The sequence below is a fragment of the Chelonoidis abingdonii genome, chromosome 17 (assembly GCF_003597395.2).
Source record: "Chelonoidis abingdonii isolate Lonesome George chromosome 17, CheloAbing_2.0, whole genome shotgun sequence".
Taxonomy (NCBI): Eukaryota; Metazoa; Chordata; order Testudines; family Testudinidae; genus Chelonoidis; species Chelonoidis abingdonii.
This window is the reverse complement of record NC_133785.1, coordinates 24,553,304-24,574,051: the sequence shown is the minus strand read 5'-3', so window position 1 is coordinate 24,574,051 and position 20,748 is coordinate 24,553,304. Positions and strand designations below refer to the sequence as shown.

Here is a 20,748-nt window from a genome sequence, read left to right as displayed (position 1 = left end):
TGAAGTAAAGAATGTTACATTGGAGCATTTGAAAACAGACCGGATTAAGAAGCTTTAGGGCGCAAACATATTATGTGATTGGTATTCATTCACTCAGTATTTTATGCACAAAAACAGAGCTGATGTCTTAAAATATACTCAGTTCAACCCAGTGATGACCTGCAAAGGATCCATAACCTGGACAGATACCTTGGTCAGTCCCATAATCTGTTCATGCTCAGGCCTCCAAGAAGTAGTGAACTGTTGAAATGTCACAGCCCCCAGCTTTTCCCATGTGCTTGAGCTTGTTACTAAGACTCCCAAGAACTAACCCTACTTGTGTCAGAATTCTCCAGAGTGGCTAATCAGAGCCCTCTGCATTTTCTTCCAATCAAGACAGAAAAGACCAGCTTTGCTTTGTGTTTTGTTTTCTAAAAAAAAGTTTGAGATCTTGTTGGAGTTTCAGTCTAAACATTGTTGTGGGTTTGCTCTCATTACTGCCAGGGTCTTGCAGTTTTGGGAAATATAATGACTGAAACAATTTAAAACAAGTGGGTCTGTCTACCTTACAGGCGCATACCACTGGGAAAGCAAGCAACTGTAAAACCAAGCAAATTTCAAGTTATTGTTTGGGGAAAACCGTTTGTCTTATGCTCTCTCCTTCTTCTGGATCACTGTACTATCCTAACACCTTATAAGCTGAACAAAGGCATAATTGGAGAATGTCTCTGTCAGGTCTGTTTCTGGTATCACAAAACTATTTGGTTGTGCCAGGGAAGGGGTTAAAAAAGATGCCAGAAAGAAGACTCTGGTAGAATTCTATGAACAGCAATGGAGAGAAAATAAATAGTTTCAAGAGGTGGTTGCCATCATCCTGCAAACACATGAACAGGTCTCTCAAGGATCAGGGCTATGTAAGTGTTGTTTGGCTGTTGGAATGATGATCTGGGAAACTTTAGGAATATACAATGTGCGTCAAATTGCTACCCTCAACCTTCCTTTTAATGCACCTGTTTTCATGAATGCAACTGCTTGTTCCACTAAGGCATACAGCTATTCTATGTATGTGAATCAGATTCTGTATATGTGAATCAGGTTTGCTATCCAAAAAACGTGCAAAATGGCCATGTACCAATATTTGAGGACACAATCAGAAACCCATCTTGAACTGTGGTCCTCTTAACCATCTATTTGACTGTGTCAGGAAAATGACAGAATTCTTAAAGATAATTTATATTACTAGCCACAAATCTCCCCAACATCTCCTATGGGGAGAAAAAAAGATAAAAATATACTTGTATTAATCAAGGAGCTATTCTCCAAGCTGATGTACTTGCAGAACTCCTGTTGACATTGATGGGAGAGACTCAGTACACATCAAAGGGAGAATGAATTATGCCCTTCAATGTTTCCATGACATTTCCATTTCTACTCACTTCCCTTTCATATTTGGATGATGTCATTAGTGCTAAAAAGAATCAAAATCTTAATGATGCAGCTGCTTGTACAAACATGTAAAGGGACCATGTTTATGCTTCCAGAACACTATATCTCCCTTTCTCCAAACTTAATGGAAATATGAGTATCTATCGTCTGCCTTCTGGGATGATGCCCTTGGTGGAAGACTTCTGAGAGTACCAATTCAGGACAAATTGCTTAGAACAGGGCAGTTACAACCCAAGGGTGGTTTTTTTTTTCACTTCTAAGGTACACCAAACCAGCCAGCCAGAGAGGACTTTGTTTTTACCCCATTGGCTAACAAGCAATTACCTTACACTCCAGTTTCCCAGTATCACCAACAGTCTCACTCGTTATGGGGATGAATGGTTATGAAAACCAATACCTCAATAAAAGGGGAAAGGTTCTCCTGATCCCAAAGGATCAAGCCCCTCACCCCAGGTCAATATACAGATCAGATCTTACCCACAAATCACCCTGTTGCCAATCCTTTAGAATCTAAAGGTTTATTTATAAAAGGAAAAAGATATAGATCAGAGCTAAAACTGGTTAAATGGAATAAATTACATACAGGAATTGCAAAGTTCTTGATTCAGGCTTGTAGCAGTGATGGAATAAATTGCAGGTTTAAATCAAGTCTTCAGAGTACATCCACGGCTGGGAGAGGTCATTCAGTCCTTTGTTCAGCACTTCAGTTTGTAGCAAAGTCCCTCCAGAGGCATGAAGCAGGATTGAAGACAAGATGGAGGAGTTTTCAGGGACTTTTATATCTTCTACCCGTGGAAGGACACCACTTTGTTCTTACTGTAGAAAATCACAGCAGCGAGATGGAGTCTGGAGTTACATGGGCAAGTCACGTGTCCATGCATGACTCAGTTTGCAGGCCAATGCCATTGTTTACATGTTAGTTTGAACATTCCCAGGAAAGCTTATATGTGGATTGGTGTCTCCCAAAGTCCATTGTCAGTTAAGTGTTTATTGATTGGGCACTTACTGAGAATAATCCCTTCTCAAGAATCCGACCAAATGCTTCACTGAGGCTACTTGGACTCAAATATATTTGAGATCCAAGTACATAGCCCATGTTCATAACTTCAAATACAAAAATGATACACACATACAGATAGCATAATCATAACTAGCAAAGCATAACCTTTTTATGGACACCTCACATGACAAACTTTGTACAATATTTGCTGCAAATATGTAACAGTGGTTGCAACAATGATCTTTATGGTCACAGTTTATGTCAATAATGTCACAGATGAACATACTGTACTGAGGATAGCAAGATGCGAGGAGCATGGTGTCTGCTTGCAGCATTGCTTGAAAGCTAGCAAGCTTCTCAAATGTACTGCAATCCAGATCTTTTCAGATGCCTTCCATTTGCCACTTATCACTATAAAGGACTACTGCATTAGGTTGCAAAATGTCAATTATTTCCCTGTTAAGTCACTAGAGAAAAACAGCAATGGCTCAATGGTTCTAGAGCATTATTCGTAGTGAAACCAATCTGTGAGATGACTCCTAGGTTCCTTGGTACTGCTGAGTTTATAGATTGTCAGCTGCTATGGGTATGCCAGGAAGTTACTTAGTGGGATAATCCAGGATCAGTTTAACTTGAAGAACTCTGATATTCACTCTAATTGCTATGGCAGTTTGTAGCTACTCAGAGCATTTGCCAGTTCTTCTTCAGTGAAGGGTGATATATTACAGCAGTGGTCCTGTGACAAAATCCTTAATTTGCAACTTTCACAATTTTACCGCTTAATTCCCTCTGAGGGCTTTACCTCAGGAGCACTGTGAATTCATTTGACAGTTTAAATAACTGTGCATTTCCTGTTATTGTAGGAGTGCAAGTTGAATACAAGAAAGAGAAATTTATTCTATGTATGCCACTTGGAAAAATTGTAACAGTAAGCCATATTTGTGTGCATTCTCCATCTCATTCATTAGAAATATATTATTGTTACAGAATTAAAAATGACACATGATTCTGTAATGAGCTCTTGAATATAGATATAAACTGTTCGTAATGAGTTTATAAGCTTGAATGGAAAGAGTAGACTAATGGCATTAGCTTGTGTTTGGTGTGTGTCACCTTGCTGTTACTATAAAATAGTGTGCGCTCTCTTGCAATGTGCTGGTCTATTTGGATTGGGGGGAGACAAAGAAGGGCCAAGAAAACAAATAATATTATTGCCCCTTTGCAGAATGGTAGCAGTTTTGGGCTTTTATTTTTTATTTGTTTGTTTGTTGGTGGGTTGTTTTCTCATTGGAAGAGACTTTGGTGATATAAATTTAGGGTATTTTCCCCCTAGCTATTTATATTCACAAAATGTACATAAGTCCTATTATCCTTGAACAGAGGTAGCAAAAATGATGGCTGATGCTTTTGAAAACTGAATGGCCAGTTCAGCTAAGATACCGCTATGTGTATCTCTGTGTGTAGCCAAAGAAAGCAGCACACTCAGACATTATCCTGCTTTAAGAACCCTAGGGCTTTCTGGTCTCTGTGCTATCACTTAGAAATTCCTTTAGTCCCAAATCCTTTGTTCTCAGTACTGACCATAGGCCTGGCCTTTGGTTCTAGTTCAGATGGGTCTGGATATAGTTCTCCTCTACCCAGCTGCCCTACACAAAGAGATTCCTCAGACACATTCAGTTGTAACCGATGTCTATTGCAGTTGGATTTTGCCTTTCTTCCTTGCAGGCAGCAGAAAGTGTGTGACCCACAGAATACATAATATCTATCTGGAATGTGGCTGCAACATTTGAAGCCCTTAGTACAGGGGTAGGCAACCTATGGCATGGGTGCCAAAGGCGGCACATGAGTTGATTTTCAGTGGCACTCACACTGCCCGGGTCCTGGCCACTGGTCCAGGGGGCTCTGCATTTTAATTTAATTTTAAATGATGCTTCTTAAATGTTTTATAAACCTTATTTACTTTGCATACAACAATAGTTTAATTATATATTATAGACTTATAGAAAGAGACCTTCTAAAAACATTAAAATGTATGACTGGCACGCAAAACCTTAAATTAGAGTAAATAAATGAAGACTCGGCACAGCACTTCTGAAAGGTTGCCGACCCCTGCCTTAGTATTTAAGTTTTTCTATCAAGTATATAGGAAATATAAGATAGGAAATATAACCCATTTATTCAATATCAAGTAGTAATTTCATTACCAGCTTTGTCGTAACAGTATATCAGCTAGTCTGCCTGAAGAATCATGTTTCTATGGATTCAAGCAATCTTTAATGCAGCTGGAGCCTTAACTACAGAAATGCCTTTGTCATTGATTACAGCTCTCAACTTCATCTCCTCGCACCTCCCTCTGTGTCTTTATCACTACTCTTTCCTCCCATCAACCTGCAGAGCAGGGAAAAGTTACAATATCTGCATCTCCTTGTACATACCTTAGGAAAGCTCGTTGTAAAGCAATCTCCCCCCAAGCCTAAAGAGATCTTAAAGTTTCTTGATGACACTGACATTAAAATATGCTCATTATCCACATTCATCATTTTCTGTGCATGTCTCTGGTTCTCCCTCTGATGGTATCTGGAAATTTGCTGATTTATCTCTGTATCTAAGTTATAGAGCGTTATATTGGATTACAGAGCACCTCAGTATTAGCTTCAGAGATGTTTAAATAATGGTTCCATCCAGGACACTAAGGCTCCTTAGTCTTGACACTGTGAAATATGCCTACTTCTGTTCACCTCTATGTCAGAGTAGGAGCCTCTTGAAAGAACATTGTAGCAGAAGTGTACATATTTTCAAGTGACAGGTCTGGCACTTTGCAGCAATCTGCTTTTATCTCCCCCGCATCCTCCCTCAATGAATTCTCCCAAGTCCCCAAATCTTACTTGCAGGAGAAATGGGAGGCTCTTGAGGGAGACACGAAGTGGAAAGTATGGCTTGATGGAGTGCCAGAGAGGCCTTAAAGTAACAGTGCCTTAAAGTAACAGCTAATAAATTTAAATTCTCTTTAGACAGAGAGATTTTTCATTGCGAGAGACAGAGGGAGAGTGAGCAAGCTTGGTCATCAAGCTAAAACAGGGCTGGTGCAAGGATATTTTGCGCCCTAGGCAAAACTTCCACCTTGCGCGCCCCCCCGCCCAATCACATACATTGTACACAATACAGGGTCACAGAGCAATATGTTATAATTTAGAATTTATGTTTCCGCGCTTTAAGTTTAGCAAATTTAGAAACAAGTTCCTCCAAGTCAATGCTGTGAGCAATGTCATGTTCTATTGACAAGGTAGATAGCCCAACAAGTCTTTGTTGCAACATTGATGTTTGCATGTACGTTTTTATCAACTTGAGCTTCGAGAAGCTTCGCTCACCACTGGCCACAGAAACTGGGAGAGTCAAGAGGATGTAAAGAAAACTAAAGCAGGATGGAAAAGCGCCCCCCCCCCGCCCCAGAAGACCTAAGACATGATGGCTGGATGACAGAAACAGACACCTCGCTCACAGGCACTACCTCATAACATGCCAATTTTGCTCAGGACAGAACATCTTAGAGGAATATTATGCATTCAGTGGTCTCTACACTGGCCAAGCAACAGCATGACAACTAACCTAACCAGTCCTTCCAACTTTTTTGACTGCTTCTTGGGCACTGGTGAGGGATAGCGGTGCCAGACTGAGCCTGGTGACGGGTGCACTACAAGTCTACAAACTGAGGCAAGGTGCTGGGCCTAGAGTCCTGCTGAGATTGCTGTCACTGCTGTCCTGCACTAAGTGGAGCGCAGCCTCCATGAGGAGAGAACTCAGACAAATATCATGCTCCTTCTGCATTATTCCCCTGAGCACTTCTTCAGGCAGCTGCTATGGGGGTCACTCACAGGCTTAGGCCTGCCTGTTGCAGGCAAAACACAGCAGCAGGGCTTAAAACTCAGACAGGGCCGCCCAGAGGATTCAAGGGGCCTAGGGCAAAGCAAATTCGGGGGCCCCTTCCGTAAAACATTTGCAATACTATAGTAACATGTATTAGGAAATGTAAAAAATAACTAGTGAAATACATTCAAAAATTTATTTGTAATAATTTGAAAATACACTAAATACATTATTTAAAAATTTTAAAAGCTGTAATGGTATGTATACATTTGCAATTACATAATAGGCAGTTGCTGGGTGATGGTGATGGTTGGTACCAATGGGCTATCGCTGCCTGGGGGTGGTGCTGCTGTTGCCCAGGGCTGGGTGGGGAGCTGAGCTCTAGGTTCGGGGGTGCCCAGCTCACAGGGGCTGGGCTCAGGGATGTGGGGAGATGGGGTCAGGGGGGTGTCTGGCTCAGAGGGACTGGGCTCGGAGCTGGGGGTCAGGGCTGTAGGGGGGATGGGGTCAGGGGGGTGCCTAGCCCCGGCCCCTTATCATGCTGTTTACCCCCTCTCCCAGGAGCCTCCGACATAGTCGTGGGGCAGGGGGAGCCTCCGACATACTCGTGGGGGCCCCTGTGGGGCCCGGGACCTGAGGCAGATTGCCCCACTTGCCCACCCTCCAGGTAGCCCTGAACTCAGATATCAGGCATGACAGAGGCTGGAGCAGGGAGAGGGGGGCACTGGGGCAGCTCAGTTCTGCAGACTGCTGTTCTCTCCAGCTGCCCACACACAAGGGGAGCAGGGACCAGCCAAGGACCAAGGGGGCAGAAGCACAGGCGCCTGAGGCCGAGCTGTAGGGAAGCACTTGCTTACCTTGCCCAATGCATGGGCGTCGGGGTCCTCTTTCTTCCTCTGCTCCACCAGACCGCCGCCTGAGGCCCTTTTCTTCTCCGTGCCCCTTGCTGGGGCTGACATGGAGGCTGAACCAGGAGGCAGCCGCTCCTTTCCTCCAGAAGCACTGGTGTCGCGCCGTCGCAGGGTTCCTGCCACGTGCCCTAAGCAGAGCTGCGCAGCTCTGCCCAGCCGCCGGTGCCTCCGCCGGCAACAAGAAAAATTGCATAGGCTGGAGCCCCTGCTCTGGGAGGGAGACGGATTCTGACCCAGGGGACACCTTGGGCTGCCAGCTGCTGAGGCATCATGCTGACCCAGGGGACACCCTGGGCTGCCAGCTGCCGCTGCTACCGGCAGCTCAGACTCCCTCTCCATCCCAGCAGCAGCGGTCGCTAAGCCACTTTAAAAAAATTGGAGGGCACCGCTTTTTGGCGCCCCCAAATCTTGGCGCCCTAGGCAACCGCCTAGTCTGCCTAAATGGTTGCACCGGCCCTGAGCTAAAGTCACTTAGTGGCAAGTAGATATTAATTGCTTTCTCTGTCCACTTCAATGCAGGGCCCATGTACTGATGTCTACCTGTATTAAATCCACACGTGTATTCACAGATGTGGATTTAATACAGCTTGGCTACATAAGAGTTTTTCTTTGAGTATTTAGTGTCTCTTTAGTGGTCCTCACCCACACAAAAATTTCCACACGAGGAAGTTATTTTCTTGCAGTGAGAAATATAGTCCGAGATTTTTCCCATGGCTGCGTGAGTCTTCTCCTCCGCTGCTCCTTTGCTCTGAAAAAAGACTTTATCTGAAAACACCTCTTTTCTTTTTGCTTCAGCTACTTAATTACTCATCCTCACTGCTGTTTCCTATTATGTATCACTGAAAATGTATTAATTAACACTATGAAGTATTTTGAGGGAGAGAGTTTGTATCTAAGATGGTATAAAAGATTAAAAATACTATAATTAGGTAACAAAAGAAGAAAGACATTAGTATGAATCCATCGCCTCTTGACGTGAAGAACCCCAGAGAAGATGTAAAATAGTAAATGAAACTATTTTTCTAAAACAAGATTAGTAAATTAATTCTAATTATATGAGTTATGTTTGTTGAGTAGCTTTTGCACCAGGGCTTTCTGTCTTTCTACCATTATACTGGCTGCAATTGTTGTTCTTTAATTCTGGTTACTAACTGTGGGTTAAATCCTGCAAATATTTACTCTGAGTTTTTATTCAGATGGAGTAACCACGTCCACTTTAAAGGTGGACATCTGCATGAACAAGCATGTGTGAGATTGAGCTCTGTGTATTGACAATATTTGGACTTCTGTATTATTCCTGTTTTGATTTAACTTCTCAGAGCAGTTTCTTTGAATTTTCTTTCTATTTATGCTGTTAAAAAAGGTTAAAGCTGTTATGCCAAATAAAGTTGCTTGGTATTTTGTGAGTTTGTCTGTGCCATTATCAGCCTGTATTGCCTTCCAGTTTATTTTTTATTTCAGCCTTTTTTTATCTTGTCCATTTCCATCATCTCTTTACTGTCTGGTTAGTTTGTTTTTCTCTCTTGCATGATTTATTTTTTGTCCGTCTGTGACTCTATCCATCCACACACATTGTATGTATCCTGTCACATAGTATAAACTTCCCAAGAGAAAAAAGAACAAACAAACAAAACCTGCAAGAAGGGCTGACTAGGTTTAACATGAAGCTTTCCTACCTCCTCAGGATGGTGATCGAGTACTGATTTCTTTTTTTTTTTCTCCTCCAATTTCTAACTTCTGTGTATTTTCCACACTCTTCTCCTTGCTCTTCATTTACAGATTTTTTTTTCCTTCTTCTTTTTCTCTAAACAGGTGGCCTCTGCATTGCCCAGTCACTGAAAATTCCCCAGGATCGCAAAGAGAAGACCATTGACTTTGATAAAATTATCAAGCAGCTCCTGGACACTCCCAATGCCAGGGCCATCGTTATTTTTGCCAACGACGAGGACATAAAGTAAGTGTGACTGAGAAGATTAATACATTTGTGCTTGCTGACTTTATGGAGTAGACAAAGTAAATAAGACTGTACAGAGCAATGGAATGGAGTGATCTATTTGTAGGAACCTGTGTATCACTTGTTAGAGAGAGAGCAGAAGAATACAGAGTATATCGTTGAAAGTCTCTGGATAAGGATAAAAGGGGTAAAAGATAAGGGTGATGTCATGGTAGAAGGTCTATGACAGACCACCAAACCACGAAGAAGAGATGGATGAGGCTTTTTTTAAACAACTAATAAAATCATCCAGATCACAGGACTTGGTGGTGATGGGGAACTTCAATTACCCAGACATCTGTTGGGACAATAAGACAACAGGGCACAGATTATCCAACAAGTTCTTGGAATGTATTGGGGACAATTTTTTATTTCAGAAGGTGGAGAAAGCTACCAAGGGGGAGGCTGTTATAGATTTGATTTGGACAAAGAGGGAGGAACTGGTTGAGAATTTGAAAGTGGAAGGCAACTTGGGTGAAAGTGATGATGAAATGGTAGACTTCATGATTCTAAGGAATGGTAAGCGGGAGAACAGCACAATAAAACCAATGGATTTCAAAAAGGCAGACTTTAGCAAACTCAGAGAGTTGGTAGGTACAATCCCACGGGAAGCAAGTCCAAGGGGAAAAACAATTGAATACAGTTGGCAATGTTTCAAAGAGACATTATTAAGGGTACAGAAGCAAACTATCCCATTACGTAGGAAAGATAGGAAATAGGCAAGAGATCACCCTGGCTTAACTGGGAGATCTTCAGTGATCTAAAACTCAAAAAGGAGTCCTGCAAAAAGTGGAAACTTGGTCAAATTACAAAGGATGAATATAAACAAATAACACAAGTACATAGGGACAAAATTAGAAAAGCCAAGGAACAAAATGAGATCAATCTAGCAGAGGGGCTTAATGCCTTCTTTGTAGATGGGGGGAAGTGGTAGATGTGGGTATATCTTGACTTTAGTAAGTCTTTTGATACTGTCTCGCATGACTGTCTCATAAACAAACTAGTGAAATATAACCTAGATGGAGCTACTATAAGGTGGGTGCATAACTGGTTGGAAAATAGTTCCCAGAGAGTAGTTATCAGTTGTTCACAGTCATGCTGGAAGGGCATAACAAGTGGGGTCCTGCAGAGATCAGGTTTGGATCCAGTTTTGTTCAATATCTTAATCAATTATTTAGATAATGGTATCGAGAGTACACTTATAAAGTTTGCAGAAGGTATCAAGCTGGGAGGGGTTGCAGGTTTTTTGTATGGTAGGATTAAAATTCAGAGTGATCAGACCATTTCTCCTGTTTGTCCAGAAGTAAATAAGATGAAATTAAATAAGGACAAATACAAAGTACTCCACTTAGGAAGCAACAATTAGTTGCACACATACAAAATAGGAAATGACCGCTTAGGAAGGAGTACCATGGAAAGGGATCTGGGGATCATAGTGGATAACAAGCTATACATGAGTCAACAGTATAACACTGTTGCAAAAAAAGGAAACATCATTCTGGGATGTGTTAGCAGGAATATTATAAGCAAGACGTGACAAGTAATTATTCGACTCTGCTCTGCACTGATTATTATTACAACTGGAATATTGTGTCCAGTTATGGGTGCCACATTTCAGGAAAGATGTGGACAAATTGGAGAAAGTCCGGAGAAAAGAAACGAAAATGATGAAAGGTCTAGAAAACATGACCTGTGAGGGAAGATTGAAAAAATTGGGTTTGTTTAGTCTCTAGAAGAGAAGACTGAGAGGGGACATAACAGTTTTCAAGTACATAAAAGGTTGTTACAAGGAGGAGGGAGAAAAAAATGGATGAGGGAAAGGCATTTTGACCAAGGTCACATGACCGCATCTTTAGTATTATAAATAACATCAAGGGATCATTAATATTTTCACATAGCAGACAGCATGTTGGTTTTTAAAGATTCATCTGAAAGACACCACCCTCTTCAATAAACTTCACAAAATCAGCTTATCTACATGGGAAGGATAAAGGGCTGAGTTTAACCTACCTGTATCTTAGAGTGACTAGTTAATGCACAAATAATTTCCAAACATATCTTAAACCTTCATATACTACTATTCTAAGCAAGATCATTTATAATATCACTGCTCTTTCACCTGGACAGATGTGGAATTTTGCTCAAACGACTCAGTATAATATAAATAATAGGTAAAGGCCATTGATTCTTACAATAGTATCTGGAATGCCTTGACCTGGAGACAAGAGCCATCCATACTTTGCAGAGCACTGATTCCTTCACAAGGGCTTAGAAGCAAATGCCATATCAGAACCATGCTGAGCTGCCAACATTTTGCTCTACTCTTTTCCAACTCCTTTGATTCCACTGGCCTGTATGAGAAATGGTATGAAACTTTGGCAATGCAGCTGTAAGACATTAATATAAGAGCCTCAGCTCAGGCAGTTGCTTCCCCACCAGCTTGGAGCATAGGGAGCACCACTGAATCTGGAGCTTCTGCTGGTACTGGAGCTGGAGGCTCCATTGCTGTGAGATTCCCTTCCCTGCTGGGCAGCAGCTAGAGGAACAGGTCCAAGGAGCTGTTGCTGTTGCTGCTGCAGCAGGAGTACAACCCAGTGCAGGCCCCCAGACACCAATGAGGGACTCTAGCACTCACATGTGAGAGACTTCTGACTGAGATCCTACAATATTCCAGTTCAGGACCCCAGAGCCCAGTGTAGAAAAGCCAGAGCTCCTGAGAGACCCTGGTGAGACACCCCAGTGCAGGACTCCAGACTGGGACCTTAGGAATTCCAGTGCAGGACCCCAAGATGCAGTGTAGGACATCCATCAGATCCCAGTGCAGGGACTCCAGTGAGAGCCCCCAGACTCTATGTAGATCCCCACTGAAACATCCCACTGAGAAAATCCAGACCCTAGTTCATTCTGGTGCAGGTCCACAACAGACACCCTAGATCCTTGAACATACCAGTGCCGTACCCTAGTGTGGGGCCCCAAAGAGGGACCTGACATCCCAGTAAGTGATCCCAGTGCACCATCACTGGTACCTGTGAAATCTGATGTTGCTCTTCTCTGATATCTAATTGTTTCGGCTATGCCTCAGCAGCTTCTAGCCATCACCCTAGTGATGAGCACATTGGTTTTGAGTGGGCGGAGACCAGTGCTTAATATGTACCAGGGCAGAGCCCTGGCACCTCTTGAGCTTGCCCTGGCACCTCTTTCATTACAAATTAAGCACTGGTGGGGACTGAGTTGCAGCAGAGTGCAGAGAGTACCACCGTTTTGTTTTCCCCAAAATTTGACCCCATCCTACAATCTATAGATATTTCTTCATTTTAGTAACTTCACTTTAACGTGTGTGTGTGTGTAAACAAAACTGATGTAATTATGGCAAAATATTAAATATATCCAGATATTGTTTTCTTTTAATTCAATATAAGCTGGCTGTGGGAAGGATTTGTGAATCAGAACTCCTTGGTTCTGTTCCTCACTCTGTGACTGACTCACTTTGCATCTATGGGCAAATTACTAATCACTTGAACATTCTGTGTGCAGGCAGACAGCTACATATGTGCAGAGCCTCATTGAGTGCAGTGGGGGCCTCTGTGTAGGAGCAGCACTCCACCAGTGTGCAAGGGGTTGCAGGCTCAGAGCTTTAAAGTTCTATGACTCGAAGATAATGATAACACTAACCTATCTCACTGGGAGTTTGTGAGACTTCATTATTCAATGTTTGGAAAACATTTGAGTTCCTTGGAAGTTGCTATACACACTGCACTGATGGGCACCCTATAAATGCTAATATTAATAAACAATATATTTGCTGTTACTAATTGCAGCTGTTAATGATAAAATGACTTGGTCGTTCAATAGCACCTGCACTGATCAGCTTTCATTTGCTTTTCAGGCTATTTTAATAATTTAACTGAAAAGCAATTAAATCCCCTATCTACCCTTCACCAGAAATACATCTGCTTATTCCAAAGTCATTTGTGGTGTAATTTCTAAATTATCAGAGAGTTGTGAAGGTTCTGTCAATTTATAGTGGTGTAACTATGCCAATTGTTACTAAGATTTCACAAAAAAGTTGAGATGAAATCCTGTCTTCATGAAATTTAGTGGCAAAACTCAAGCTGATTTAAATGAGGCCAGGAGTTCATACTTAGAATAAAACAAAACAGAGGAAGATACACTGTTCTGAAATAGTCATTATCATGTAGATTGTTAAATTTCTGAGATAAAAGTTAGTTACAGGTATGTTGTTTTAGTTACAGATATGTTGTTTTGCTCATTCAGCAGTCTTGCTCTCATTGTTGTTTTTCCGGGGTGATTAAGTACTGTTCCATTCATCTTGCATTCATGTGTGAATTATATGTGTCTTTCTACAGGCAGATCCTTGCAGCAGCAAAAAGAGCTGATCAAGTCGGTCATTTTCTGTGGGTGGGATCAGACACTTGGGGCTCCAAAATAAATCCGCTAATTCAGCAAGAAGACATTGCTGAGGGAGCAATCACCATTCTGCCTAAGAGAGCAACCATAGAGGGTAAGAATTCTATTCTAATAGTCTTTCTGTCACAGTTTCTTATGTTTCCTCATTTCATTGAACGTTGTTGATATCTAACTGATACACTGGTGGACAAATACACTGACCATGTACAAAAATGTATATATGGTACGATTCAGAGACTTGACATCAGCTCAACATAAAGTAAGCTAAATCTAAACACCCTGAGGTTCTCCTAAAATTGGATATCCCCTATCTGCCTAGCTGTCATGCTATGCTATGCTATTCTATACTATTTGTGGTGCTACATTTTCTGCAAGAATAAAATTTGTAAGTTTTTATACATCAGTTATCTAGTAGTGGGATATATATGATAAACACCGTGTGTGTGTGTGTGTGTGTGTGTGTGTGTATACACACGCACAAACTATTTAACTGTTATACATACATAAACCCTCTCCACGCAAACTTTTGTATAAAAAGTATATATATTAAAAAGTAGATATATACTAAACACACACACACATAGGTTTCCGGCTAATCCTTTTTTCCTTTTTCAACTTTTGTTTATTTTGTTCTTTTTTTCTATGATTTTACTTTTGAATCCTGCTTCTCTTAGTTATCCCCTTTGTGTCTGTACAGATGTTTAGAAACCTAATTGGCATCCTTCTGGGGTAATAAAACTTGCTGATTAGAATTTATGTTCTTGTTTAATTTGAAAAGAAAAGCTCTTTATAAAGGAGACACTATGTAAAGAAAAAAAACTCCTTTGTTGGTATGTCGTTTTGTAGTTCTTGTCTGTCAGGCCAGATCTCCAAAGAATCCGCAAAACATGTTTCACACATTAAAATGAGCTCCAGTATCTTCACTGAAAGGAAGATCAAATATTTGCATTCCTTTTTACTCTGTCTACACTACTGCCCCATTAATTATTCCTCTCAGAACTATAATGCACTACATCTCAGTTTCCTATAAATACCTAAAGAATATATTGGGATATTGTTTGTGAAAAACAAGCAATTTCTGTCACCATCATACTGTCTATATTGCAGCCCTGGGCATTTCTAACAAAGATACTAAAATTTCACCATAGATATAGACAAATAAATTGGCAGACCAGTGGCAAATTGTATGAAAGTCTTCTACAATATTTCCCAACAATATCTTTACTGTGTATTAAACATGTTATATACATTATACATAATGGAAAACATTGAGTTTTCAGTTGCAAGCAGTAAGTTAGGTTGACACAGGGACATGGTCAAGGTATATACTTTATAAATTAAACTCTTGGAGCCACATTTCAAATGTCAGCACAATGGATGCATCTCCAAAAATGTGTCCACTGAGCCAGTTCATTCCTACTTCTCCATGTGGAATTCAGTGTTTAACCATAAAGTCAGTTAAGTTTGATTTGATCTGCAGTTACCCATTTTTCATGTTCACTTGGAATTGTGGTCTTTAAAGTCATATTTCAAATATAGTCAATAAGGTTACATGCACATTTTCTCTCAGAGCTTGATTATAGTGGGAAGGCATGGTAAGATGGCCTAGCTTTTCAAACCTAATAGTATTAATACTAGTTATGGAGGAATATCAGTATGACTGGAGAGGCACCTTCGTACTAGGATAAGCGTTTGGAGTTTAGTCAAACTTTTCTGAACTTCTTCTGTCTGGAAATTGGTCTGAGTGTCTCATTAGGAAGAAAAAAAATGTTCTCACAAGATTTCCAGTACATCTTGGTGTAAGCTGCATGAAAAATACTGTAAGAATAGATCTTCCTTGCCCACATTGTAATGATATTTTTGCTTCAAATCTGAAAGCAAAAAAAAATAAAAAAATAAAAATTGTGGCGCTGGATGAATATATGGGAAGAAAAACAACAGCAAATGTTTCCTGAACTTTCTTTAAACATGAAAAGGTTCTTGCCTCATTCAAACCATTTCATCCATCCATAATTACCATCTGTATTTGCCATCTGCTTAGTCCTACCAAGAGGGCGATGGGTAAGGAAAAGGATGACATTTTTCTTCGGGATGTGCACCTTCTTTCTGAACAATTTTCAAAATGTTCACAGTGAGTAATAGTCATGGTATAAAATGTTTTCCATAGCTAAGAATGTCTTGTTTCAGACCAATTATACCATCTTATTTGATCTCTGATGATAAAGTTTCAGAGCATTTTGTTAATTATAGAATGTCAATCACCATTATGTAGTATTTTTTTTTGCTTGGTGAAACTGTTACCTTTTGCATGTGTGTGTGTATCTTATCATGAAAGCTTTCCAGATTTATAAATTGGACTGCCGTGTTTTCTTTCTTATCGTTTGGTTATGAAGCTAAGTGAAATGAGAACAGACATTTTAATGTTTTTTTTTTTTATCATCTAGCTGGAAGCATCTGCTCCCAAAAGTTTACCAGCACATTTCTTCTGACAAAAATAAATAAATAAAACAAGAAGCTATATTTTCCATTTAAATTGATAGACAGGAAATGAAATCGATAAAATGTAAGTGAATTTGTCCCTGAAGGGTCTTATGTTCTACAGTATCATAACTTAGTGTAGTCTACTTTTAATAGTGTTGTATAAAAATGCTGTACTCTGTGCCTTGGGCTCTTAGGCACTGATTCAATAAAGGACCTAAACATCTACTTAAGATCCATTGAAGTCAACAACACTTAAGCACATGCTTATAAGTGCTCTGCTCAATAGGGATATAGTGTTTTGATTAATGGGGGTCTTAAAGTCTGGATAGCAGTAGACCCAGTGCAGTTTTACTGCATAATGGGCAGGGTGTGGAGAGTCCGTGAGGTGGCAGGTGATGGACAGCCCTAATGGGGTGCTGAGATATCACCTGTGCCTCATAGGTGTTGAAGTCAAATGCAGGGGCCATGGCAGTGGACAGTTATATTGGTGAAGCTATGGTTCTGCCAGCACTTTTCTGCAGGAGAGGATACCATCCCTTGGCCTGGGCAGCAGCCTTGCCAAAGGCTCTTTAACTTTGGCTTTGCTCAGGCATGGCAGATTTTCCTCATCCATTACTATCACATGAAATTCCATGTGTCAGTTTTTAGAGATTCAAATGTTATAGATTTAATGCCATAAAATGCTTCCCTTTGTATATGCTAGGACGTGCTTGTGTAGATCACAAAGACTGTAGTTCTGGTCTGGGCAGCTGATGATCTGCTTTATTTCATATAACCAAAAGCTGAATTAATTAGAAAAGTATGTATTACTGTAGACTTTCCTTAATCATATTTTTTAATTGTGTTGGCTTACATTTTCTTAAATTAAACATATGTTGATGTCTTAGCTTTTGTATACCTAACTCGAGACACTCAAAGAGTTCTGATTTTCAGAAGGCAGATGCTGCTGCCTTTTTCAAAATCAGTTCCCTCAAAAGTATGTACGTACTGTGATAAACTCAGGACAGACAGCTGTGGAGGGTGGGGGGGGGGGGGGTAGAAAACAGTCTCAGAAGGTTAAAAGACCTCCTCTCTATCAACTGAGGAGGGGTAACTACATGTCAATCAGGGTCAGCTGAGAAGGAGTTACCAGAGAATCAATTAGGATCAACTGAGAGGGAGTTACCTGAAGTCAATTAGGATCAGCTGATTCCATCTAAGGGCTGCCACAGACCTTTTTAAACCCTCTCCTGGTGGGAGAAAAGGGGAGAAGGAGAGAGGGAGGGAGTCCTTCTGCCAGTAGGTTGGTAGCAGCAGGACAGCGAGCCTCACCAGGAGGGGAGGCTGCATTCCCTCCCATAAGGGAGAAAAACAAGCTAAAAAGACTGGGGGAGAGAAGGGATGGACTTCCCCTGGGCCACCAAGAGACACTATTTTACCCAAGCCTGTCTCGCCAAGGCTAAAAGCAGCCAAGGCTGGTGAGACCGAGAAGATGCCTAGCCACAGTACGTACATACATATCTTGTATAAATATGTACATATATGGAGAAATATGCACACACGTTCAAATTCATATTTACTTTGTAGAGTAAATGTGCTTCAGAATTTACCATATAGATCACTTTCATTTGGCTACATAAATATTACACCCTGATCCACCAGTGCATTCTAAGACAATGCATTTAAAGTCATCTTAATGAGCCACATTAGGATTCCCCTGTGACAGGTTGGATCACAGAAATCCCCTTGGGGCTGCCAAGTGATGTACCAAGAGTACTTCTGCCCCTGCTTTCCTGCCCTGGAAGCTTGGGACTTCAGTGCCCTGCCTGGTTTGAGCCAGAATGCTAGCCTAATGCAAACCCAGACCCAGGTCTGAACTACATCCCCTAACAGCTGTAGGCTTAACTGAAAGCAGCTTAAGAAATGTTCCTGTCTTTAACACTAGATGCTCAACTCCCAATGGGGTCCAAACTCCAAATAAATCTGTTTTACCCTGCATAAAGCTTATACAGGGTAAACTCATAAATTGTTTGCCCTTCGTTACACTGATAGAGAGAAATACACAGTTGTTTGCTTCCCCAGGTATTAATACATACTCTGGGTTAATTAAGAAGTAAAAAGTGATTTTATTAAATACAGAAAGTAGGATTTAAGTGATTTCAAGTAGTAACAGACAGAACAAAGTGAATTACCAAGTAAAATAAAATATAACCCACAGTCTATGCCTACCACAGTGAGAAAACGGAATACAGAAAAAACCTCACCCTCAGAGAAGTTCCAGTAAGCTTTCCCAGTCTCCTTCTAGTCTGGGTCCAGCAATTACTCACACCCCCTGTGGTTACTGTCATTTGTTCCAGTTTCTTTCCGGTATTCTTGGGTTTGGAGAGGCTATCTCTTGAGCCAGCTGAAGACAAAATGGAGGGGTATCCCAGGGGTTTAAATAGACTTTCTCTTGTGGGTAGAAACCCCTCCCTCCCCCTGTATAGAATTCCAGCCACAAGATGGAGTTTTGGAGTCCCATGGGCAAGTAACATGTCCACGCATGACTCAGAACTTACAGGTAGCAGCCATGGTTCACATGCTACCTTGAATGTCCTCATGTAGACTTCTTATGTGTTTTGGCGCCTTCCAAGATATGTTGTCCGTAAAGTGCTTCTTGCGCTTAACTTGCAAATTCCTTTCTAAAGAAGCTGACCAAATACATTACTAAGGCTATTTAAAATCAAACAAGTATACAGCCAATATTCATAACTTCGAATACAACAATGATACATGCATACAAAGAGGATGAATAGATTCAGTAGATCACAGCCTTTACAGGGATATGTTGCATGGCATATGTAGCATAAAACATTCCAGTTATGTCATATTTGCATTCATAAGCATATTTCCATAAAGCCTTATGGGGTGCACCGTCACATCCCCCTTTTTCTGTAAATGCTTGGGTGGTGTGATGCTCGTGTGGTTCCAACACCTATCCTCTTTTGGCTGTTGGTGCAGGTACCATATCAAGGGAAGAGATGGAATGTTGGATTTACTGGTAGGGTCCTTTGTGACTTTTAGCTGTCAATACAAAGTAGAGCAGCATCCAGGCTGATTTAAACCAGAGGTCCAGTTCAGAGCAGATTGACCTCCAAGATCAGGGCAAAACACAAGTGACACAAAATCAGCTTTGCCCCACCCTCTCTTAGGCTTCACTGGACACAGTATAAATATACTCAAGGATCTAGCCCCACTGTGTGTGTTAAGAATACACAAGAGTAGAATAATGTCTTTTTAAGTTACTGTTATGGCCAACTTTTTCCACTAATCCCTTCTTTACAAGCTAGCTCTGAAGGCTGCCTACATAGTATTCAGTGATGTTCACATCTTGTGCCAGATTAATGGTGTGAAAAGGACCTTACATTTCAGATTTTTCTTCCTGGGTAACTAGTCTAACTCCCAAAAGCATCCCATATCATCCCTCCTCAAATTCATCTTATCACTGTGGCAAGTTATATTTGTGCCACATTAGAGGAAGTTTTCCCACAGACTTAAATGGAAACTTGAATCTCAGCACCCTTTTTTTCCTTGGAGTGTTTTTGCTGATAATGTGAGAATAACATCTTTTCTTCTTAAAGGTGTGATGCTGCCAGCCTCTTCTCCTCACACTTAAGAAATATTAGGCTAGTGAGCAAATGTTAAATCTCACTTAAATTGAATGTGGCTGCATACTGAAATATATGAAATATATGCTTCCTGAGTTTTCAACATTTTATAGAGTAAGGACTTCTGTTAAAATATCCACCCACATAGTCCATACAGTAAAATGATGCATCGTTTTTCTGAAAAATATTTTCAAATGAATTTTCCTTTCCACAAAATCGTAGCTTCTCAATTCAAACTATAGAATGAAAACAATCCTCCTAGACGTTTACTTAAATACATCCTGCTCTGAATGCCCTAAACTTTGAGATTCCAAGTGTTCTCAACACCCTGTGGCTTCAGTCAGAATTGAGGGCCCTCAGCATCTTGCAGGAACAGGGGCCAGGTAAGGTATTATTTCTTCAGGTGCTTGACATCACCCATGGGACAAGATTTTCTTGGTTACTATCTCACTGGTTGACTTAGGGAACACATGCCTCCAGCCTCCATCCAGGACACACCATACGATCCATTGTCTACAACCAAGCTCTAAGATACAACCACATTTGCTCCAATCCCTCAGGCAGAGACGCACGTACAAGATCTCTATCAAGCATTCTTAAAACTACAGTACCCACCTGATGAAGTGAAAAAACAGATTGACAGAGCCAGAGTATTCAGAAGTCTCCTACTACAGGACAGGCCCAACAAAGAAAATAACAGAACACCACTAGCAGTCAGCCCCATCAGCCCCCACCTAAAACCTCTCCAGTGCATCATCACTCACTCTCTCAGATCTTGGGAGACAGACCTGTCCTCGCTTACAGACAGCGCCCCCAAACCTGAAGCAAATATTCAATAGCAACCACACACCATAGAACAAAAACACTAACCCAGGCACCTATCCTTGCAACAAAGCCTGATGCCAACTCTGTCCACATATCTAGTTCAAGTGACATCATCATAAGACCTAATCACATCAGCCACGCCATCAGGAGCTCTGTCATAAACAGATAGCTAAGGGTTAATGTCTCTTTCACCTG

General features: G+C 41.0%; 1 protein-coding gene across 3 annotated transcripts in view; it reads left to right on the top strand.

Annotated features, from left to right (window-relative positions):
* Positions 1 to 20,748, top strand: part of GRM7 (glutamate metabotropic receptor 7) — a 553,977-nt gene that overhangs the window by 258,158 nt on the left and 275,071 nt on the right. For all 3 annotated transcript variants that reach the window (XM_032784200.2, XM_032784198.2, XM_032784197.2), the window contains exons 3-4: positions 9,013 to 9,154; positions 13,561 to 13,715. In XM_032784200.2, the coding sequence (XP_032640091.1) occupies positions 9,013 to 9,154; positions 13,561 to 13,715 (297 nt within the window). The remainder of the gene's footprint in view (positions 1 to 9,012; positions 9,155 to 13,560; positions 13,716 to 20,748) is intronic.